This window comes from Pteropus vampyrus, unplaced genomic scaffold (assembly GCF_000151845.1).
Source record: "Pteropus vampyrus isolate Shadow unplaced genomic scaffold, Pvam_2.0 Scaffold1, whole genome shotgun sequence".
Lineage (NCBI taxonomy): Eukaryota > Metazoa > Chordata > Mammalia > Chiroptera > Pteropodidae > Pteropus > Pteropus vampyrus.
Genome location: NW_011888782.1, coordinates 25,147,297 through 25,167,692, shown reverse-complemented (window position 1 = coordinate 25,167,692; position 20,396 = coordinate 25,147,297). Strand labels below are relative to the sequence as shown.

The 20,396-nt window shown below is 34.0% G+C and overlaps 1 protein-coding gene across 1 annotated transcript in view; it reads left to right on the top strand.

The window, feature by feature from the left end:
• The window catches only part of STXBP5L (syntaxin binding protein 5 like), a 279,142-nt gene that overhangs the window by 238,640 nt on the left and 20,106 nt on the right, over positions 1-20,396 (top strand). Inside the window, exons 20-21 of the mRNA XM_011355337.1 lie at positions 9,702-9,872; positions 11,933-12,172. Of these exons, the coding sequence (XP_011353639.1) occupies positions 9,702-9,872; positions 11,933-12,172 (411 nt within the window). The remainder of the gene's footprint in view (positions 1-9,701; positions 9,873-11,932; positions 12,173-20,396) is intronic.

Sequence of the window (20,396 nt, the reverse complement as noted above, 5' to 3'; positions counted from 1 at the left end):
GTTATGCCACAAAACAAGTCTTAATAAATTTAATAAGATTTAAATCCTGTCAAGCCTCTTTTCCAACCACAATTATATGAAACTAGAAATCAATTATAAGAAGAAAGCTGGAAAAGTCAAAAATATGTGGAGATTAAGCAACATGCTCCTGAAAACCAATGAATTAAAGAATAAATAAAAAAAAATTAAAAAACATCTTGTCACAATGAAAATCAAAATACAATATAACAAAACTTATGGGATGCAGCAAAAGTAGTTCAAAGAGGGAAGTTCATAGCAATAAATGCCTACATTGAGAAACAAGATTTCAAACAACCTAACTTTACACCTCAAACTAGAAAGACATATGAAGCTCCAAATTAGTACAAGGAAAGAAAGAAAGATCAGAGCAGAAATAAATGAAATAGAGACTAAAAATATAGTAAGAGATGGTTTTCTGAAAAGATAAACAAAATAGGCAAACCTTTAGCTAGATTCACCAAGAAGAGAGAAGACTCAAATATATAAAATCAAAATAGAGGAGACATTACAACTGATACTACAGAAATACAAAGAATCATAAGAAGTTATTATAAACAACTGCATTCCAACAAACTGGACAACCTACAAAAAAAATGGACAAATTCTTAGAAATATTCAACCTACCAAGACTGAATCATGAAAAAATAAAAATTCTGAACACACTAATTTCTAGTATGGAGATTGAATCAGTAACCCAAAACCTTCCAACAAACAAAAGTCTAGAACCAGATGGTTTCAATGGTGATTTCTACCAAAACTTCAAAGAAAAATTAATAACAATCCTTCTCAATCTCTTCCCCCCAAAATAGAAGAGGGAACACTTCCTAACTCATTTTATGACTCCAACATTATCCTGATATCAAAACCAGACAAGGACACTACGAGAAAATTGCAGGCCAATATATCTGATGAACAGAGATGCAAAAATCCTCAACAAAATATCAGCAAATCAAATTCAACAATACATTAAAAGGATCCTATAATCAAGTAGGATTTATACCAGGGATAAAAGAATGGTTCAACATCTGCAAATCAATGTGATACATCACATTAACAAAAATTATGTGATCGTCTCAATAGATATAGAAAGTATTTGACAAAATTTAATATCTATTTATATCGAGTGGATATAGAGAGAACATCCCTTAGCATAATAAAGACTACAGGTAACATTATACTCAACAGTGAAAAACTGTAAGCACTTCCTCCAAGATCAGCAAGAAGACAAGAATGCTCACTCACTACTTTTATTTAAGATACAACTGGAAGTCCTAGCCAGAGCAATTAGGCAAGAAAAGGAAAAAAAAGGTATTCACGTTGGAATGGAAGACATACAACTGTCTTTATTTGCAAATGGCATAATATTATATGAAAAAAAAAAAACCAAAACTGTTAGACATATAAATTCAGAAAGGTTGGAGGACAGAAAATCAATATACAAAATCGGTTGTATTTCTATGTACTAACAACAGGCTATCAGAAAGAAAAGTTAAGAAAATCACATTTATAATTGCATCAAGAATACCTAGGAATAAATTTAACAAAGGAGGTGAAAGATACTGAATGTACACTGAAAACTAAAACATTAATGAAAGAAACTGAAGACAACAAATAAATAGAAAGATAATCCTTGCTTATTCATATTACTAAACTGTCTATACTACCCAAAGCAATCTAAAGATTTAATGCAATTTCTATCAAAATTCCAATGACATTTTTCATAGAAATAGGAAAAAAATCCACAAAAAATCCTTTTGTATGGAACCACAAAAGGCCCCCAAAACCAAAGCAATCTTGAGAAAGAACAAAGTTGGAGGTGTCACATTTCCTCTTTACAAATTATATTACAAAACTATAGCAATCAAAACAATATGGTATTAGCATAAAAACAGCCTCATAGATGCCTTACTATTAAAGTATACAGATGAAACTTATTGGATTTTGTTAACCAAAGTCACCATAAAAATATTAATTAATTAAAATAAAACAGACACACAGATCAATGGAACAGAATAGAGAGCCCAGAAATAAACCCATACATAAATAGTCGATTAATTAACAACAGAGGAGCCAAGAACAGACAATAGGGAAAGGATAGCCTCTTCAGTAAATGGTGCTGGGAAAAACTGGCCAGCCACATGTAAAAGAATGAAGCTGAACCACTCTTACACCATACACAACAATCAATTCAAAATAGACTGAAGACTTGAACATAAGACCTGAAACAAAACTCCTAGAAAACATAGGAGGCAAACTCCTTGACCTTGGTCTTGACAATAATTTTTTTGATTTGACACCAAAAGCAAATGAAATAAAAGCAAAAACAAACAAGTGGGAGTACATCAATCTAAAAGGCTTCTCTACAATAAAGAAAATCAACAAAATGAAAGGCAACTTATAGAATGGGAGAAAATATTTGCAAATCATATATCTGATAAGAGGTTAATATCTAAAAATATATCAAGAACTCATACCACTTAATATTTAAAATATATAAATAAATCAAACAACCCAATAAGAAATAAAAATACAATCAGATTAAAAAATGAGCAGAGAACCAGAATAGACACTTTTCCAAAGATATACAAATGGCCAACAGGTATATGAAAAGGTACTCAGCATCACTAATCATGAAAAAGATGCGAATCAAAACTACAATGAGATATCACCTCACACCTGTTAGAATGGGTATCATCAAAAAAAAATTAAATGTGAGTAAGAATGTAGAGAAAAGGGAACTCTTATACACTGTTGGTAGGAATATAAATTGGTATAGTCACTATGGAAAATAGTATGGATGTTCCTCAAAAAAATTAAAAAATAGAGCTACCATATGATCTAGCAATCCACTTCTGGGTATATATCTGAAGGAAATGAAAACAGGATGTCAAAGAGATATCAGTACTCCCATGTTCATTTCAACATTTTTCACAATAGCTAAGATATAGAAACAACCTAAGTGCACATGTCCATCGATAGATGGAGATTATATATATATATACGTATGTATATATACATATATGTATATATTTGCATGCAACAGATAATATATAAAAGATTATTCAGCCATGAGAAAGATAGAAATCTTGCCATTTGCACCAGCACGGATGGTCCTTGAGGGGGTTATGAAAAGTAAAGTAAACTAGACAAAAAAAGACAAATGCTGCAATGTGGAATCTGAAAATAAATATATCAAACTAATAGAAACAGTAGAAAAGTGATTGCCAGTGACTGGAGGTGGAGAAAAGAGGGAGAGGTTTGTAAAAGGGTACAAAACTTTCAATTATAAAATGAATAAGTTCCGAGGATCAGATATATAACATGGTGACTGTAGTTAACACTGTAATGTATAATTGAAACTTGCTAATAGAGTAGAACTTAAATGTTTTCACACACACAAAAAGATAAATAGATGCTTGAAGTATAGATTTGTTAATTAACTAGATGGTGGGAATTGTTTCACAATGTACACATACATCAAATTACTACAATGTATACTTTAACTATCTTACAATTTCATATGTCAATTATACATCAATGAAGCTGAAGTTTTAAAATTCAATAATTGTTATTCAAAGTTAAAACACTTTATTCATCAGTGACAAAGTCTAAGGCATTAGAGATTATTATCCTGAAGACTATAAATTTGGTCTCAAATACTTTTTTTAAATCCACTTAAATAATGTTTAAATGCAATAGAAATTAAACTTGAAAAAATGAGAAATTGAGAAATAAAGAGGAAGAAGCTCTTTGAAACTTTGGATTTCAGAGACTAAACATTAAATTCAGAGTATGTAAATCTGTCTCATTCAAAGCATTTTAGCTTGGACAACAAAATCATAGCCATGAAAACTTTACTATAGAAGAATCAAATTAAAACCTGTAATGAAAATTAAGCTGACTTCAAGAGGAAGTCTGTATCAGTCCCATTGAGTCTTCAGCTTAAAATTCTTCAGAAAAAAATGCCCTAAAAATAAGAGTTTAAGATGCCAACTTTCACCACTCCTGTTTACCATTGTATTGGAAGTCTTAGCCATGGCATAAGACAAGAAAGAGAAAATAAAAGGTATCCGAATTGGAAAAGTAGTAAAACTCTCATTATTTGCAGATGACATTATACTATATATAGAAAACCCTAAAGATTCCACAAAACAACTGTTAGAAATGACCAGTGAATTCAGTAAAGTAGCAGGATACAAAATTAATATTCAGAAGTCTAGAACAAATAATCTTAAACTTTATATGGAACCATAAAATACCCAAAATAGCCACGGCAATCTTGGAAAAGAACAAAGTTGGAGGTATCATAGTGCCTGTTATCAAACTATACTTACAAGCCTACAGTAATAAAACAGCATGGTACTGGCATAAAAAATAGATACGTTGATCAATGGAACAGAATAGAGAGCCCAGAAATAAATCCACATCTATATGCTCAGTTAATAGATAATGAAAGAGGCAAGAATATACAATGAGTAAAGATAGATTTTTCTCTAAATAGTGCTGGGAAAATTGGACAGATACATGCAAAAGAAAGAAAGAAACTGGATCACCTTCTTACACCATATGTAAAAAGAGATTCAAAATGGATTAAAGACTTAAATGTAAGAACCCAAACCATAAAACTTCTAGAAGAAAACATAGGCAATAATCTGCTATTGCTACTAGTAATTGTTTTTCAGACATATCTCCTCGGGCAAGGGAAACAAAAGAAAAAACAAATGGAATGGACATCAAACTAAAAATGTTTTGCACAGCAAAGGAAACAATCAACAAAATAAAAAGATAACTGACTGAATGGGAGAAGACATTCATATATGATACATCTGATAAGAGGTTAATATCTAAAATATATAAAGAACTCATATAACTCAACAAGAAAAAAAAATCCATTTAAAAAACGGGCAGAAAACCTGAATAGATATTTCTCCAGAGAGGAAATACAGATGGCCAATAAACATATGAAAAAGATGCTCAAAGTCACTAATCATCAGAGAAATACAAAACCACAGTGAGATATCGCCTCACTCCTGTCAGAGTGGCTAACGTCAATAAATCAAAGAACAACAAGTGTTGGCGAGGATGTGGAGAAAAGGGAACCCTTATACACTGTTGGTGGGATTGCAATTTGGTACAGTCTGGAGGTTTCTCAAAAAATTAAAAATGGATATACCTTTGACCCAGCAATTGCACTTCTGGGTATTTATCCAAAGGAAACCAAAATAATAATTCATAAAGATCTGTGCACCCCTATGTTCATGGCAGCACAATTTACAATAGCCAAGATATGGAAGCAACATAAATGCCCATCAACAGATAATTGGATAAAGAAATTTTTGTTCATATATACAATGGAATATTAGCCATTGAAAAAAATTAAATCCTACCATTCGCAATGACATGGATAGACCTAGAGATTATCATGCTGAGTGAAATAAGTCAGACAGAGAAAGATAAATATCATATGATTTCACTCGTATGCAGAATCTAAGGAACAAAAAGAACAAACTAATCAAAAACAGACTCACAAATAAAGAAGACAGTCTGGTGACGGCCAGAGGAGAGAAGGGCTGGGGGGCTGGGAGAATGGAGTGAAGGGTTAAAGAAGTACAAATTAGTAGTTGGTAGATAGTCACGGGGTTGGGGAGCATGGCATAGGGAATGCAGTCAGCATTTATGTAATGGCTAGGTGTAGAGCCAGAGGAGAGAAAGAACAATTAAGGGGGGGATCGTTTTACAAACTATATAAACGTCTAACCAATGTACTATAACTTGAAACTAATAAAATTTAAAAAAATAATAAGAGTTTAAAAACCTCAAAAGTGTCAGCAAAAAATAGAGAAGTATGATATAATCATTCCTTGTTTGACAGTCAAAAACACAAATAAAGACAAATTAAAAAGTACATAAACCTCAGTTCAGTGTATGATGGCAGAGATGTTCTGCTGTACCAGGCTTGCAGTAGTGCAGCTCCTAGCTTTTAGGCCCCAGCATCACTAATGCCAAGCCATTGACAGAGTGGTATCTTAACTAAAATGAACTCAACCCATTGTAGTTGGGCATTGTTTTGAGCTGCAAAGCTTCAGACCATACCTCGCAGATTCTCCCTGAGATTTCGAGCTGCCTTATATCCTTTAATAAATTCTTTTCCTGCTTAAACAAATAAAGCAAATGACCAACATTAAATCAATCAACAAATCAACTTGCATAATACTACTTTTCACTGTCTAGGAATTGTATGATATATTAAAAAGTTTGTTTAACACAACTAGTTTATGAAGTATTAAATATTAATTTATATTCTTCTATAAAGCTTTGGCAAGGACTATGTTAAAAATAATTTCATTTATATTCAATAAGCCCTGTGTCAGTAAATCATTGTTGTACCTTAAACTAAATCAAATAAATGCACTCAATCAAATCTTGATTTAAAGGCAGAAGAGAACAGTTAATTTAAAGAAGCTTATAAATTTTTAAAATTTGGGAATTCTGTAAAATAAAAATTTCCCTTTTGCTTTAATCTGTTTATTGTTTTAAGATTGAATTTTTCAGAATGTTGAATTTTCTCTACACCTGGGCACCACTGTAATCAGGGAGCAATTGTAGGAACAGAACCATTCTAGTTATGTTATGTAGAAAGTGATTTAATACAAGAAACTAGGTATTTATCAAATCACTGAAAGATTGGAGAAGTAAATTCTAAGCTTGGCCTATAGGTATGACTTTCAAACTGAAGAACATATTGTTATAAGATCAGGAATCTACTACAACTGCCTCTTGACATGCAAAAAGCTTGTGATTGGAAACGGGAATGTTATTTTCAAAACAAAGCAGTCTCCATTGCAATAACACCAAAGCAGCAGAAATATGGCTTCCATCCCATTTTCAAATTAATTGTCAGCCCTTTTGAAGCCCTGAGCCACTATGTAAAAAAGGTCACCACGCAACGAGGAAACCCAAGCCTCCTGAAGAAGCCCCCATTGACAGTCCCAACTGAACTCAGTCTTTGCATCATTCTAGCTCAGGCTTGTGAGTAAAGAAACCTCCAAAGGATTCCAAACCCGCTATCCATTCAAGCATTTCCAGCTAAGGCCCCAGACATTATGGATATAATATCGCCACCTTGCCTTAGCCTGCCTAATCATGGCCCACAGAATCTGTGAACATAGTCAAATGATTGTTATTTTACATCATTAACATTGGGAGTGTTTTGTTTTGTTTTGTTTTATGCAACAAGAGCTAACCAAAACACATCATAGATATTTTATGTTTCAACAAGCATTTCGGAAACATCTTTAAAGGTTATAACACTCTTATGTGATTATATACTACAATTTACCTAAAATTTTATGCTCAATTTTAAAAGATAGCTAATTTCCATTTTTTTCTATAATAACTAAAACAACAGTGCATAATTTTATCAATAGAGGTTTCATTTACATTTTATATTTAGCATTATTGCTTTATCATAATATCCAGAATGACTGTCTGGGCTAGGACCAAATTTTTCTTTCTAAATGTTTTATAACAATTCTTATCTATCTTGAATATTTAGCATGGTAAAAAAAAAATGTTTTAAAGAAAGCAAATATACTGCCATATATTTTAAAAATTTAAGTACAAAAATAAATCCTCTAAGCTAATCATCCCTGGTGAAAACAAATATATGACCCCAAACTCTGGGCTGCTCATGAAGGGTAATATCAGCTGGACCTTGCAACTCAAACATGAGAGCCTGAGGAAAATTTGGTCACTGTAGCAGATAACGGCTGGGGGGAAGACTAGCATGTTGAGTAATCTAATAATTGATACTGCTTTATTATGAGCTGAAATGAAAATTCACATGAAACAGCCACCAAGAGATGATAATAGCTAGGCAGGGGCTTTGGCTTAGAAGTGCAATGGGTCTCAGCTAAGTGAACAAATTTTACTATTCTCAGGGTCTGCCATATACTCTTGTACCTGGCTAAGAAGGCTGTGAATTCACCCCACATTCCTCTGGACAAGCAGTAAACCACAGAACAAGGCATCACATCTAAGGAGCAACTTGTCCTAATTGATATACCTAGAGGGAGGCTCATTTTTGCAGTTTATATCCCCAAAAGAGTTGCTATTTTCTAATTCACTCTAAGTCCTTGTTAGTTCCAGCTGTTGCACTCCTATTTATAAGTTCTTCCTATTTATAAGACTAGATTTGATAGTGAAAGAAGGGTAGAGCTCTTAACTTCGGGTTTCCCATGGCTCACTCATGGGATATTTCTGTCTTTCTACCCAGGAAATTTGGGATTTCTGAGATCTATGTTAGTATGGGAGATGACTGGCCCTAAAGGGCTTGGATCTCAATGTGCATCACACAAGCCACAGCTAAACCTTACAAAATATTTTATGTGACCCTGTAGCCTAGTTTTCAAGCATAGAGATACTTAATAAGAAAATCTGAATTAGAACCCTGGCTTCATACATACTACTTATGTAATATTGTACAATTTTCTGAATCTTTTTCCTGAGCTTCAGTTTCATCTACAAAATCATAATAATAAAAGCACCTACCTTACAGGATTGTTAAGAAGATTAAATGAATAACGTGCATGAAATGCCTGGCATTTAAGTATTCAATAAATGTTAACTCTCATTCTAAAAATAATAAAACACACTAGTTCATATAAATACTGAAACCTAATTCTCATCCTTGCATGAGCTGCAAGGGAATCTAGGAAATGTACAATTATGTTTTGAAACTCTACAATACATAAAAGCTGTAATGGAGTAGACACTGAGTGCCAGTTCTCCATGTCCAACATGGATATTAAACATGAATTCTCCATTTAATTCTATTGTCCTTTGAATGACCAAAGAAGAACATTTAAAATGGATTAAAATTTTGAATATTGCAGTACTATGAGATATTTCAAATATTTTTTAGCATTAAGAAAAATAAGATATTTTTGTGCAATTATTTCAAAGTTTTTAAGTTATATCAAAGCAGCTAAACTCACAAGCTCTACATAAACAGTACTGTCTTAGACATGAGCAGTTTTAATACTCTGGAATGAGAATGACAATAATTTTTGTTCAGTTTTCCATATACCAGGAAGTATTCTGGCATGCGACATGTTTTATCACAAAAACTCCATGAGCCAGATAATTATATTCCCAATTTACAGAAGAGAAAACTAAAGCATGAAGACTTCAATAATTTGTAAAACTAGTAAGAGGTAGAATTTGGATTTGAGCCCAGGCAGTCTAGCTCTAGAGTCAGTATTCTTAAGTACATTGTAGTTCATTCTGAACTACACAGTAAGATGCTTTCATTCTATATATCTTACTCTCCAAGTACTTGAAGTACTTCCAAAACTTATATAAATGTTTATTTTAATCATTCAAAAGAAAGCTCAGTACTATAACCAATTTTGCATTGCCATTAAATGGTAGAATAGTGGGGATATAGAATATTAAACTATGTTAACTAGTCAGATTTTTAAAATAAATCTTATATTTAATAAATATGAAATTTTTGGCTAGCTATTGAGATTGACTACATTTTAAAATAACAAGGACTAAGCCATCTTTATGTTTTGAAAAAAGGAATTCTCACTTTTCTTCATTTATTCATCTATACACTTGGATTCCTTGTTATTAGGATTAATTATAATATTTATGCTGCCTTCCTCTTGGTACAGATCATGTAAATGGGCACTGCACAAGTCCAACTTCTCAGAGCTGCAGTTCTGGAAAACGTCTTTCTAGTGCTGATGTTTCGAAAGTAAATCGCTGGGGTCCGGGAAGACCACCATTTCGAAAAGCACAGTCAGCTGCTTGCATGGAAATTTCTTTACCAGTTACAACAGAAGGTAGGTTAAACATACAAGTTTTTGTGAATACAGTTATAATTTGATATGCCATGGTTATGTGAGCTGAAAGACAAGGGATGGAGGGCATGTGCAAAAGACATAAGAAACTACAGTCGACTTTAGGCAATGAATAACTGAAAGCCATAACTCCAAATTTCTCACTACACCTGTTCTTCATCTCTAATACCAGAATGGCTCTGCTTTTTGGTAAGTTCCCACCTCTTCTGTACAAAGGAGTATGTCTTAATCCGTTGTGTATACTCCCAGTAATAACTGAGAGTTTCTATCCATCCCAGTGGGAAGCCTCTTAGTATCTATTTGTAGATAGTTATTTAATGTCTTGCAACCTTAATTTCTTCAAGTGTCCAGTCATGTTACCAAGAAAAAAAGCATGATATTGAATTCTAAAGTTTGCAATTTTCATCTTCATATGTTTTTAAAGAAGATTGTTTGCTTATTTATGGAATTAGTGTGGGGGCAGGGAGTAAAGTACAAGAGCCAGAAGACCAAAAATTTTTAGAGAGGGAGAAAAGGGGGAAATCTTGTAACTGTGCTGCTATTGTCTTGCTGATAAACTTTGAATAGAGAGAGAAAAAAAATCTCAGGAAGATTTGCTATGGTAATTCGATGGTATACAGTGATTTACCACCTTCTAAAACTTTGATAGTAATGATATTATTCAAATTTTTAAAATAATTTTTTTAGTTTTTATTGTTTCTTTAGTATTATGCCATACTAAATCTGGTCCATGCAGATATCATCTCTATCACAAGTATCTATGACTAACAATCTGGAATGTTGATGAACCATGAATGAAAAATCGGGGGACATATTAGCTAGGAATGTTTAGAAGCAAAATATAAATGTTATAAAAGAAGTAGCACTCAATCACTGTATTGAGAGTTGAGAATTTTGAGTTTCAGATCTTTCTGTCTCTAACTTGTGCTGGATTCTGGGAAGAATACTTAACTGTTTCCATCTCCAAATCTATAAAATATATAGATTATATCCGAGCTTACTCTTATCTCTAAGTTCTGTTATAATTATGTTATAAACTTGCTGAGGGATAGGAGGGAAGAAATTAGGAATACTATATTTTGTTTTCTAGAAAAAGGATAGTTTGGGGAATTTATATTTGTCTCTTTTTACATAAACGAGTCACATTTCTACCTATCAAGAAGGAAAGGAGAGTGAGTAAGTAGGAAGAAGAATATGAGGAACATGAACTCTGGAGTGACTGTAAGAACAACCTCCTAATACCATTTAACTGAGGTGGTGAGTTTATGCTTACTGGAGTGTTCACACGTGTAAGTGTTGATGACCAGGAGAACCTAAAACCATCCTGCTTCCTTTAAGTGGGCTGAAGCCCTCTATGGAAGATAACCACTGTCAATGGGATGGCACTGTCTATGGCTCCTCATTTGGCCCTAGATAGTTAGGACTGAATTTGTATCGGGGTAGTTAAGCTTGAAACAAGTTCAGGGAGATAACATTAGCTCTTTGGCCTTTATAAATAGTTCAGTTTTTACAATTGTAATTACTCCAGAAATAGCAAAACCAAAAATTGTGGTAGGGGAATGTATTTGCCATAGAACATTTGTGACTCTTCAGGTTAGTAGCCACAATGTTGTCAGTAAGTGGGAATTGCCCAAAAAAATCATTAGAAATATTTCCAACAATTGAGAGATAGGAGGGAAGCATAATTAAAATGGTACCAGAAATTCTTATAACCTTAATTATTTTAGACTAAATATTTTTTTTTCTAGATGAGATAATTTCAACTAATTTGTGAAGTAATATATAGAGAAAAAACATAGCGAACTGGAACTCTGGAGAGTCAAGTTCTAGTTTCAGCTCTGCCTAGGTTTATGATTTACACTTCTGAACTTCAGTCTCCATCTTCAAAATAAACTTGTAAACTGGATAAGCTGCCTTCCAGATCACTTAAAGAATCAGATTCTACTTCCCCCTCCTAATTTTGGTTTTCATGTACTAAGTCTGACTTTATTTTTTTTCTCGAAATATACTAACATTTAATTTGCTTTTTAAAATTTCCATAGAAAACCGAGAAAATTCCTATAATCGTTCTAGAAGCTCTAGCATCTCCAGTATTGACAAAGATTCTAAAGAAGCAATTACAGCACTATACTTCATGGAGTCCTTTGCTCGGAAAAATGACTCCACCATCTCCCCTTGTTTGTTTGTTGGAACAAGTTTGGGAATGGTGTTAATCCTCCCCCTGAACCTGCCTTTGGCAGATGAACAAAGATTCACAGAGCCAGTCATGGTACTGCCTAGTGGTAAGAGTTTCTCTTTATTCCTTCATTGCTACTTTTTAAGATTTAGATAAAATGTATTGTAAAACATTAATTTGTATTGATCTGGAGCAAAGATTAGGAGTATAGGTATTCTGTGTAATAGAAACTGAGAATTTCATAAGTCGTGTACTATTTCAACATTTATCATATTGCAAATTTACCTTCTCTTTAAGGTAAAATAGTACAACCATTTCTCTGGTAGTAAACTGTGGAACTACCAACCTAAACAATGCCTTAGAAAACAAAAAAGCACTGAGAAAAATTTTAATGCAAAAGGTAAAAAATTATTTTAAATAAATTGAAGCATTTCTTCAAAGTTTTGTACCAGATTTGAGCCTGTGAGTGTTTTTACGTAACCCTTAAAGAACTTAGAATGATTAAGCTAGAAGTAGTCTGACTTGAGGTGGCTTTCTAAAGTCTTCGAAATCTTCTCATGTTGTTGCAAAAGGATGCCAAACAATTTCTTTCCTTTTTATCCTAGTGCCTAGAAATTTGACCTAAGTTATGAGTATTGTTGCTAAAGCATATGTTGTATGCTTTTCCTACTTGAATTATCTTTTGTCTTTCAAAGACAAGATGAGTGTGATTCTTCCTATTCTTTTTAATAACATTTTTAAATTTGTTCTTAATGTTTACTGTCACTTTCCTATATATGATAAACACTATCTGAAAAACATTTCCTGAGTAAAAAAAATTATTTATAGCATAAGGAATTTTATTTTAAGAAGTACATATATATGGTATGGTAGGTTGGATAAAGTTGTGTTTTTTGTTAACTGGTATGCGAAATTCATATACATGGATTGTTACTTATTGTCAGCTCTCTACAAGTATGGCAAATTCAGATAAATGTATTTGTGTGTCTATGTGGCTTAAAAAACAGAAGTTCATTTTCTCACACTTCTGAAAGCTAGAGGTCCAAGATTAAAGTGTCCGCACGTCTGGTTTCTTATGAGGCCTCTCTCCTTGACTTGCAGTTGGCCATCCCTTTGTATGCATGGATCCCTGGTGTCTCTGTGTGTCCTAATCTCTTTTGAGAAAGACACCATCAGTTTGGATTAGGGCCCACCCTAACAACCTCATTTTAATTTAATTACTTCTTTAAAGGCTCTTTCTCAAAAACAGTCACATTCTGAGATACTGAGATTTAGATCTTTAACATATGAATTTGGGGGAGAAATGATTCAGCTCATAAAGTGCATTATATTTGAAAATATTGACAAATTGACAAATCTTTAGCTAGACTAAGAAGAAATGAGAGAAGATTCATAAATAAAATCAGAAATGAAAGATGAGCCATTACAAATGATGCCACATAAGATTATAAGAAACTACTATGAAAAATTATATGCCTATAAACTGGATAACCTAGAAGAAATGGATAAATTCCTAGAAATATATAACCAACTAAGACTGAATAATGAAATAGAAAGTCTGAACAGATAACTAATAAGGATTTGAATCAGTAATCAAAAACCTCTTGAGAAAAGCTCATTTCTCTTTTTTAAGAAATCTTTTCATATGAATTTATCTTGATTATCTTGACAAATTCTAATCAATGATATGGAAATTTGAAATGCACTAAATCATTGAATTTTAGAATGGGAAAGCATCTAGAGATTATCCATTCTAGTAGCTATCACTGTAGTCTGCATCAGAATCACTTGGAGGGTTTGTTACAATGCAGATTATTGGGCCTCATCCCCAGAGTTTCTAATTCACTAGGTCTGGGCTGGAGTCTGAGGATTTGCATTTTTAACAAGCTCCCAGGTGATGCTGACCACATACATGCAACTTTACATGCTGGTATGGAAAAAGCTATAATTATTTCCTTCTGTATAGGGGAAAATCCAGTCGCTCCTTCTGTGTGTTTCTCTTGTGTCTCCATTACTTTCACACTTACCACCACACTCACAACACTTCTGACACCAGATGTGTGGAGATTTTTTCCTCACAACATACAATTCTCTGCAACACTGGCTAGGTGTCCGACAATTTAACTCAATTCTGACACTATTACCTGGAGATAGCACCATATCCCACAGGTTAAGGGCTCAGTTCCACAAGACTGTCCTCCCAATCCCTTTCAGACATCAATCACAAGTCTAGGTTGTTACCTGTGCTTTTGAACCATCGGTTATAAATCTGAGGTTCCCACGATCCTAACCTTGGGTTTGATTGTTACCTTGGCTCACGGAACTCAGAAAAACTGTTTACTTGCTGTTTCCAGTCTGTTATGAAAGAACACAGATGAACATCCAGATGGAAGAGATTTGGGAGCAAAGAATGTGAGAAGGGGCGCAGAGTTTCCATGCCTTCTCCAGAAACGTCACTCTCCCAGTACCTTAACCTGTTCACCAATCCGGAAGCTCTCCAAACCCCCTCCTTTGGGGTTTTTATGGAGACATTACATATGCATAATTGATTAAATCATTGATCATTGGTGACTAACTCAATTTGCAGCCTCCACCCCCATGCCAACCCCCACCTCATTAACATAACAAAAGACACCTGTGTTGCTCTCATCACTGGACATTCCAAGAGTTTTAGGAGCTCTGTGGCTGGAACCAGGGATAAAGAACAAATATATATTTATTATAAATCACAATATCACACATGCATATTCAGCATTATCACAATCCTGGTTAAATTTAATTCTACGTACTTTATTTCTATATCTGTATAACTGAATATGGCTGGGAAAAAATATATAACCACATATATAACAGTCTCATTTTGAAACAGATTATCAATAATCTCAAGTGGGCTCCTGTGTTGCTGGGTTATCATACTGTTTTTATCTCATCCTCTCTCCCATCCTCTTGAACAATTGCAATTTTCTCCACTCTCCTCAAAGCTCTAATATCTTCTCAACTGTTCTCAATCTCAGCTAATAACCATGTGTCCTCTTTTACAGAGAAAATTGAAACAATTAGATAAGAACTTCAACAGCTGCCACCACCACATCTACCAACCTATCTGCCTTTACCCTCATGGTTTCTATATTCTCTATTATTATGACTAAGCTGCGTAAACTCCTAACTTGGCCAACTAGATTCTGCCTCCTTTCACTTACTCAAGAAAGTCAATCCAGCAATTGTTCTTATTTCCTTTTTATAATTCTAATTATACTGTCATATAGTTACATACAATTATATAATTCTAATAAATAGCTCTACTAAACCAGCATATAAACATGCTGTTATTTATTTCATTAAAAAGAGAAAACTTTCCTTTATAATGACCCATTTCACTTCTTTAATGCAAAATTCCTTGAAATAGTTGTGTTATATTCACTATTTCTAATTTTATTCTCCCATTCTCTCAAGTCCATTCTCATCAAGTTTTCTCCCACGTCAATCAACAAAAACCTCTGCATAGGTCACCACTGACCTCGTTGCTAAATCCACTGGTCAGTTTTCAGAACACATCTTACTTGACGTATCAGCAACATAATACACAGTTTACCATTGTCTCTACCTTCAAACACTTCACTTAAATTCCGGAACACTATACTTACCTAGTTTTCTTCCTACATTTCTAACTATTCCTTCCCAGTCCCCTTTGCTGGTTCCTCCTCATTTCACTGGACTTAAAATATCAGAATGCCCAAAGACTAACTTTTTGAACCTTTTGTTTTCTACTTATAGTCGCCAAACAATTTCTTTCCTTTTTATCCTAGTGCCTAGAAATTTGACCTAAGTTATGAGTATTGTTGCTAAAGCATATGTTGTATGCTTTTCCTACTTGAATTATCTTTTGTCTTTCAAAGACAAGATGAGTGTGATTCTTCCTATTCTTTTTAATAACATTTTTAAATTTGTTCTTAATGTTTACTGTCACTTTCCTATATATGATAAACACTATCTGAAAAACATTTCCTGAGTAAAAAAAATTATTTATAGCATAAGGAATTTTATTTTAAGAAGTACATATATATGGTATGGTAGGTTGGATAAAGTTGTGTTTTTTGTTAACTGGTATGCGAAATTCATATACATGGATTGTTACTTATTGTCAGCTCTCTACAAGTATGGCAAATTCAGATAAATGTATTTGTGTGTCTATGTGGCTTAAAAAACAGAAGTTCATTTTCTCACACTTCTGAAAGCTAGAGGTCCAAGATTAAAGTGTCCGCACGTCTGGTTTCTTATGAGGCCTCTCTCCTTGCCTTGCAGTTGGCCATCCCTTTGTATGCATGGATCCCTGGTGTCTCTGTGTGTCCTAATCTCTTTTGAGAAAGACACCATCAGTTTGGATTAGGGCCCACCCTAACAACCTCATTTTAATTTAATTACTTCTTTAAAGGCTCTTTCTCAAAAACAGTCACATTCTGAGATACTGAGATTTAGATCTTTAACATATGAATTTGGGGGAGAAATGATTCAGCTCATAAAGTGCATTATATTTGAAAATATTGACAAATTGACAAATCTTTAGCTAGACTAAGAAGAAATGAGAGAAGATTCATAAATAAAATCAGAAATGAAAGATGAGCCATTACAAATGATGCCACATAAGATTATAAGAAACTACTATGAAAAATTATATGCCTATAAACTGGATAACCTAGAAGAAATGGATAAATTCCTAGAAATATATAACCAACTAAGACTGAATAATGAAATAGAAAGTCTGAACAGATAACTAATAAGGATTTGAATCAGTAATCAAAAACCTCTTGAGAAAAGCTCATTTCTCTTTTTTAAGAAATCTTTTCATATGAATTTATCTTGATTATCTTGACAAATTCTAATCAATATATGGAAATTTGAAATGCACTAAATCATTGAATTTTAGAATGGGAAAGCATCTAGAGATTATCCATTCTAGTAGCTATCACTGTAGTCTGCATCAGAATCACTTGGAGGGTTTGTTACAATGCAGATTATTGGGCCTCATCCCCAGAGTTTCTAATTCACTAGGTCTGGGCTGGAGTCTGAGGATTTGCATTTTTAACAAGCTCCCAGGTGATGCTGACCACATACATGCAACTTTACATGCTGTATGGAAAAACCTATAATTATTTCCTTCTGTATAGGGGAAAATCCAGTCGCTCCTTCTGTGTGTTTCTCTTGTGTCTCCATTACTTTCACACTTACCACCACACTCACAACACTTCTGACACCAGATGTGTGGAGATTTTTTCCTCACAACATACAATTCTCTGCAACACTGGCTAGGTGTCCGACAATTTAACTCAATTCTGACACTATTACCTGGAGATAGCACCATATCCCACAGGTTAAGGGCTCAGTTCCACAAGACTGTCCTCCCAATCCCTTTCAGACATCAATCACAAGTCTAGGTTGTTACCTGTGCTTTTGAACCATCGGTTATAAATCTGAGGTTCCCACGATCCTAACCTTGGGTTTGATTGTTACCTTGGCTCACGGAACTCAGAAAAACTGTTTACTTGCTGTTTCCAGTCTGTTATGAAAGAACACAGATGAACATCCAGATGGAAGAGATTTGGGAGCAAAGAATGTGAGAAGGGGCGCAGAGTTTCCATGCCTTCTCCAGAAACGTCACTCTCCCAGTACCTTAACCTGTTCACCAATCCGGAAGCTCTCCAAACCCCCTCCTTTGGGGTTTTTATGGAGACATTACATATGCATAATTGATTAAATCATTGATCATTGGTGACTAACTCAATTTGCAGCCTCCACCCCCATGCCAACCCCCACCTCATTAACATAACAAAAGACACCTGTGTTGCTCTCATCACTGGACATTCCAAGAGTTTTAGGAGCTCTGTGGCTGGAACCAGGGATAAAGAACAAATATATATTTATTATAAATCACAATATCACACATGCATATTCAGCATTATCACAATCCTGGTTAAATTTAATTCTACGTACTTTATTTCTATATCTGTATAACTGAATATGGCTGGGAAAAAATATATAACCACATATATAACAGTCTCATTTTGAAACAGATTATCAATAATCTCAAGTGGGCTCCTGTGTTGCTGGGTTATCATACTGTTTTTATCTCATCCTCTCTCCCATCCTCTTGAACAATTGCAATTTTCTCCACTCTCCTCAAAGCTCTAATATCTTCTCAACTGTTCTCAATCTCAGCTAATAACCATGTGTCCTCTTTTACAGAGAAAATTGAAACAATTAGATAAGAACTTCAACAGCTGCCACCACCACATCTACCAACCTATCTGCCTTTACCCTCATGGTTTCTATATTCTCTATTATTATGACTAAGCTGCGTAAACTCCTAACTTGGCCAACTAGATTCTGCCTCCTTTCACTTACTCAAGAAAGTCAATCCAGCAATTGTTCTTATTTCCTTTTTATAATTCTAATTATACTGTCATATAGTTACATACAATTATATAATTCTAATAAATAGCTCTACTAAACCAGCATATAAACATGCTGTTATTTATTTCATTAAAAAGAGAAAACTTTCCTTTATAATGACCCATTTCACTTCTTTAATGCAAAATTCCTTGAAATAGTTGTGTTATATTCACTATTTCTAATTTTATTCTCCCATTCTCTCAAGTCCATTCTCATCAAGTTTTCTCCCACGTCAATCAACAAAAACCTCTGCATAGGTCACCACTGACCTCATTGCTAAATCCACTGGTCAGTTTTCAGAACACATCTTACTTGACGTATCAGCAACATAATACACAGTTTACCATTGTCTCTACCTTCAAACACTTCACTTAAATTCCAGAACACTATACTTACCTAGTTTTCTTCCTACATTTCTAACTATTCCTTCCCAGTCCCCTTTGCTGGTTCCTCCTCATTTCACTGGACTTAAAATATCAGAATGCCCAAAGACTAACTTTTTGAACCTTTTGTTTTCTACTTATAGTCAAGCCTTGGTTTAAATCAGCCAGTCTCATGACATTAAATGCCATTTATAATCTGATGGCTCATATATTTCTATTTATAGTCTGGACATAGCCCCAAATTCCTGACATAGATATCCAGTTATTTAGCATCCACTTGGATATCTAATAAGCATCTCAAACTTATTATGTTCAAAACTGAGTTCCCGATGTTCCTTCCTTTCTCCATAGTCTTTCTCACACCAATTAATGGCAATTTCATCCTTCTAATTTCTCAAGTCAAAAACAGAATCATCCCTGACCACTATGTTTCTTTCACACTCTAAATCCAATTTATTAGCAAATTCTGTTGGCTTGACCTTTATAATGTACTCAGATTCTGATCATTTCTCACCACCCCTACAGTTACCACCTGGTTCAAGCAAGTCTGTATCCATTTGTCACCTGGATTATTGTACTGATCTTTTAACGACTCGCTTTTCTTCCCACTTTCACTCCCTATAGGACATACCCAGCAGGAAGACTAATCCTATTAAATGAAAATTAGATTATATCATTCTATTCTCAAAATCCTGCCACCTTAAACTCAGTAAAGTCTGTCTTTCTGTGTCCTGCAAGAAGCTACATGACCTGGTTCTATATTATCCCTCTGATCTTATCTCTTATGAATTTGCCCTTCTCTGCTCTAAAATGTCAAGATTTGTAAGTTTGAGATTTTACTTTATTTGCAAGCTAATAAAGTAGCCAGTTTCATGGACTCTTGCATCAGAGATAAAGGATAATCACAGTAATCAAAATATCAGTACTTTGTGCTGGTTTCCTGAGCCCTAATTCTCACAGTATGATGCCTCCTCTTCTATACTGGTCTGCTTGGCCTGCCATAACAAAATGCCACATGGTAGGTGGATAAAACAACAGAAACTTATTTCCTCATACTTGTGGAGACTGGAAGTCCTAAATCAATGTTCCAGCAGTTTTGATATCTGGTGAGAGCTCTCTCCTTGAGTTACAGACAGTTGCCCTCTCACCATGTGTTTATATGGCCTTTCTCCTGTTTCTCCACAGAGAGGGAGAGATAGCTCTCTGGCGTCTCTTCTTATAAGGACACTAATTCTATGAGATTAGGGTCCCACTCTTATGACCTCATTTAACCTAATTTTCTTAGAGGTCCCATTTCCAAATACATCCACATTGGGGAGGGAAGAGGCACAAACATTTAATCCATAACATCTTCTACTCTATTTAAAATTTAATCACACCTTTTCCCAAGAGTTCTTATCCCTTTCCTGCTTTATTTTTTCCTTAGTATTTATTACTACCTGATATCTCATATATATGTACATATGTGTATATATACTTATATACTTATACTTACTTATT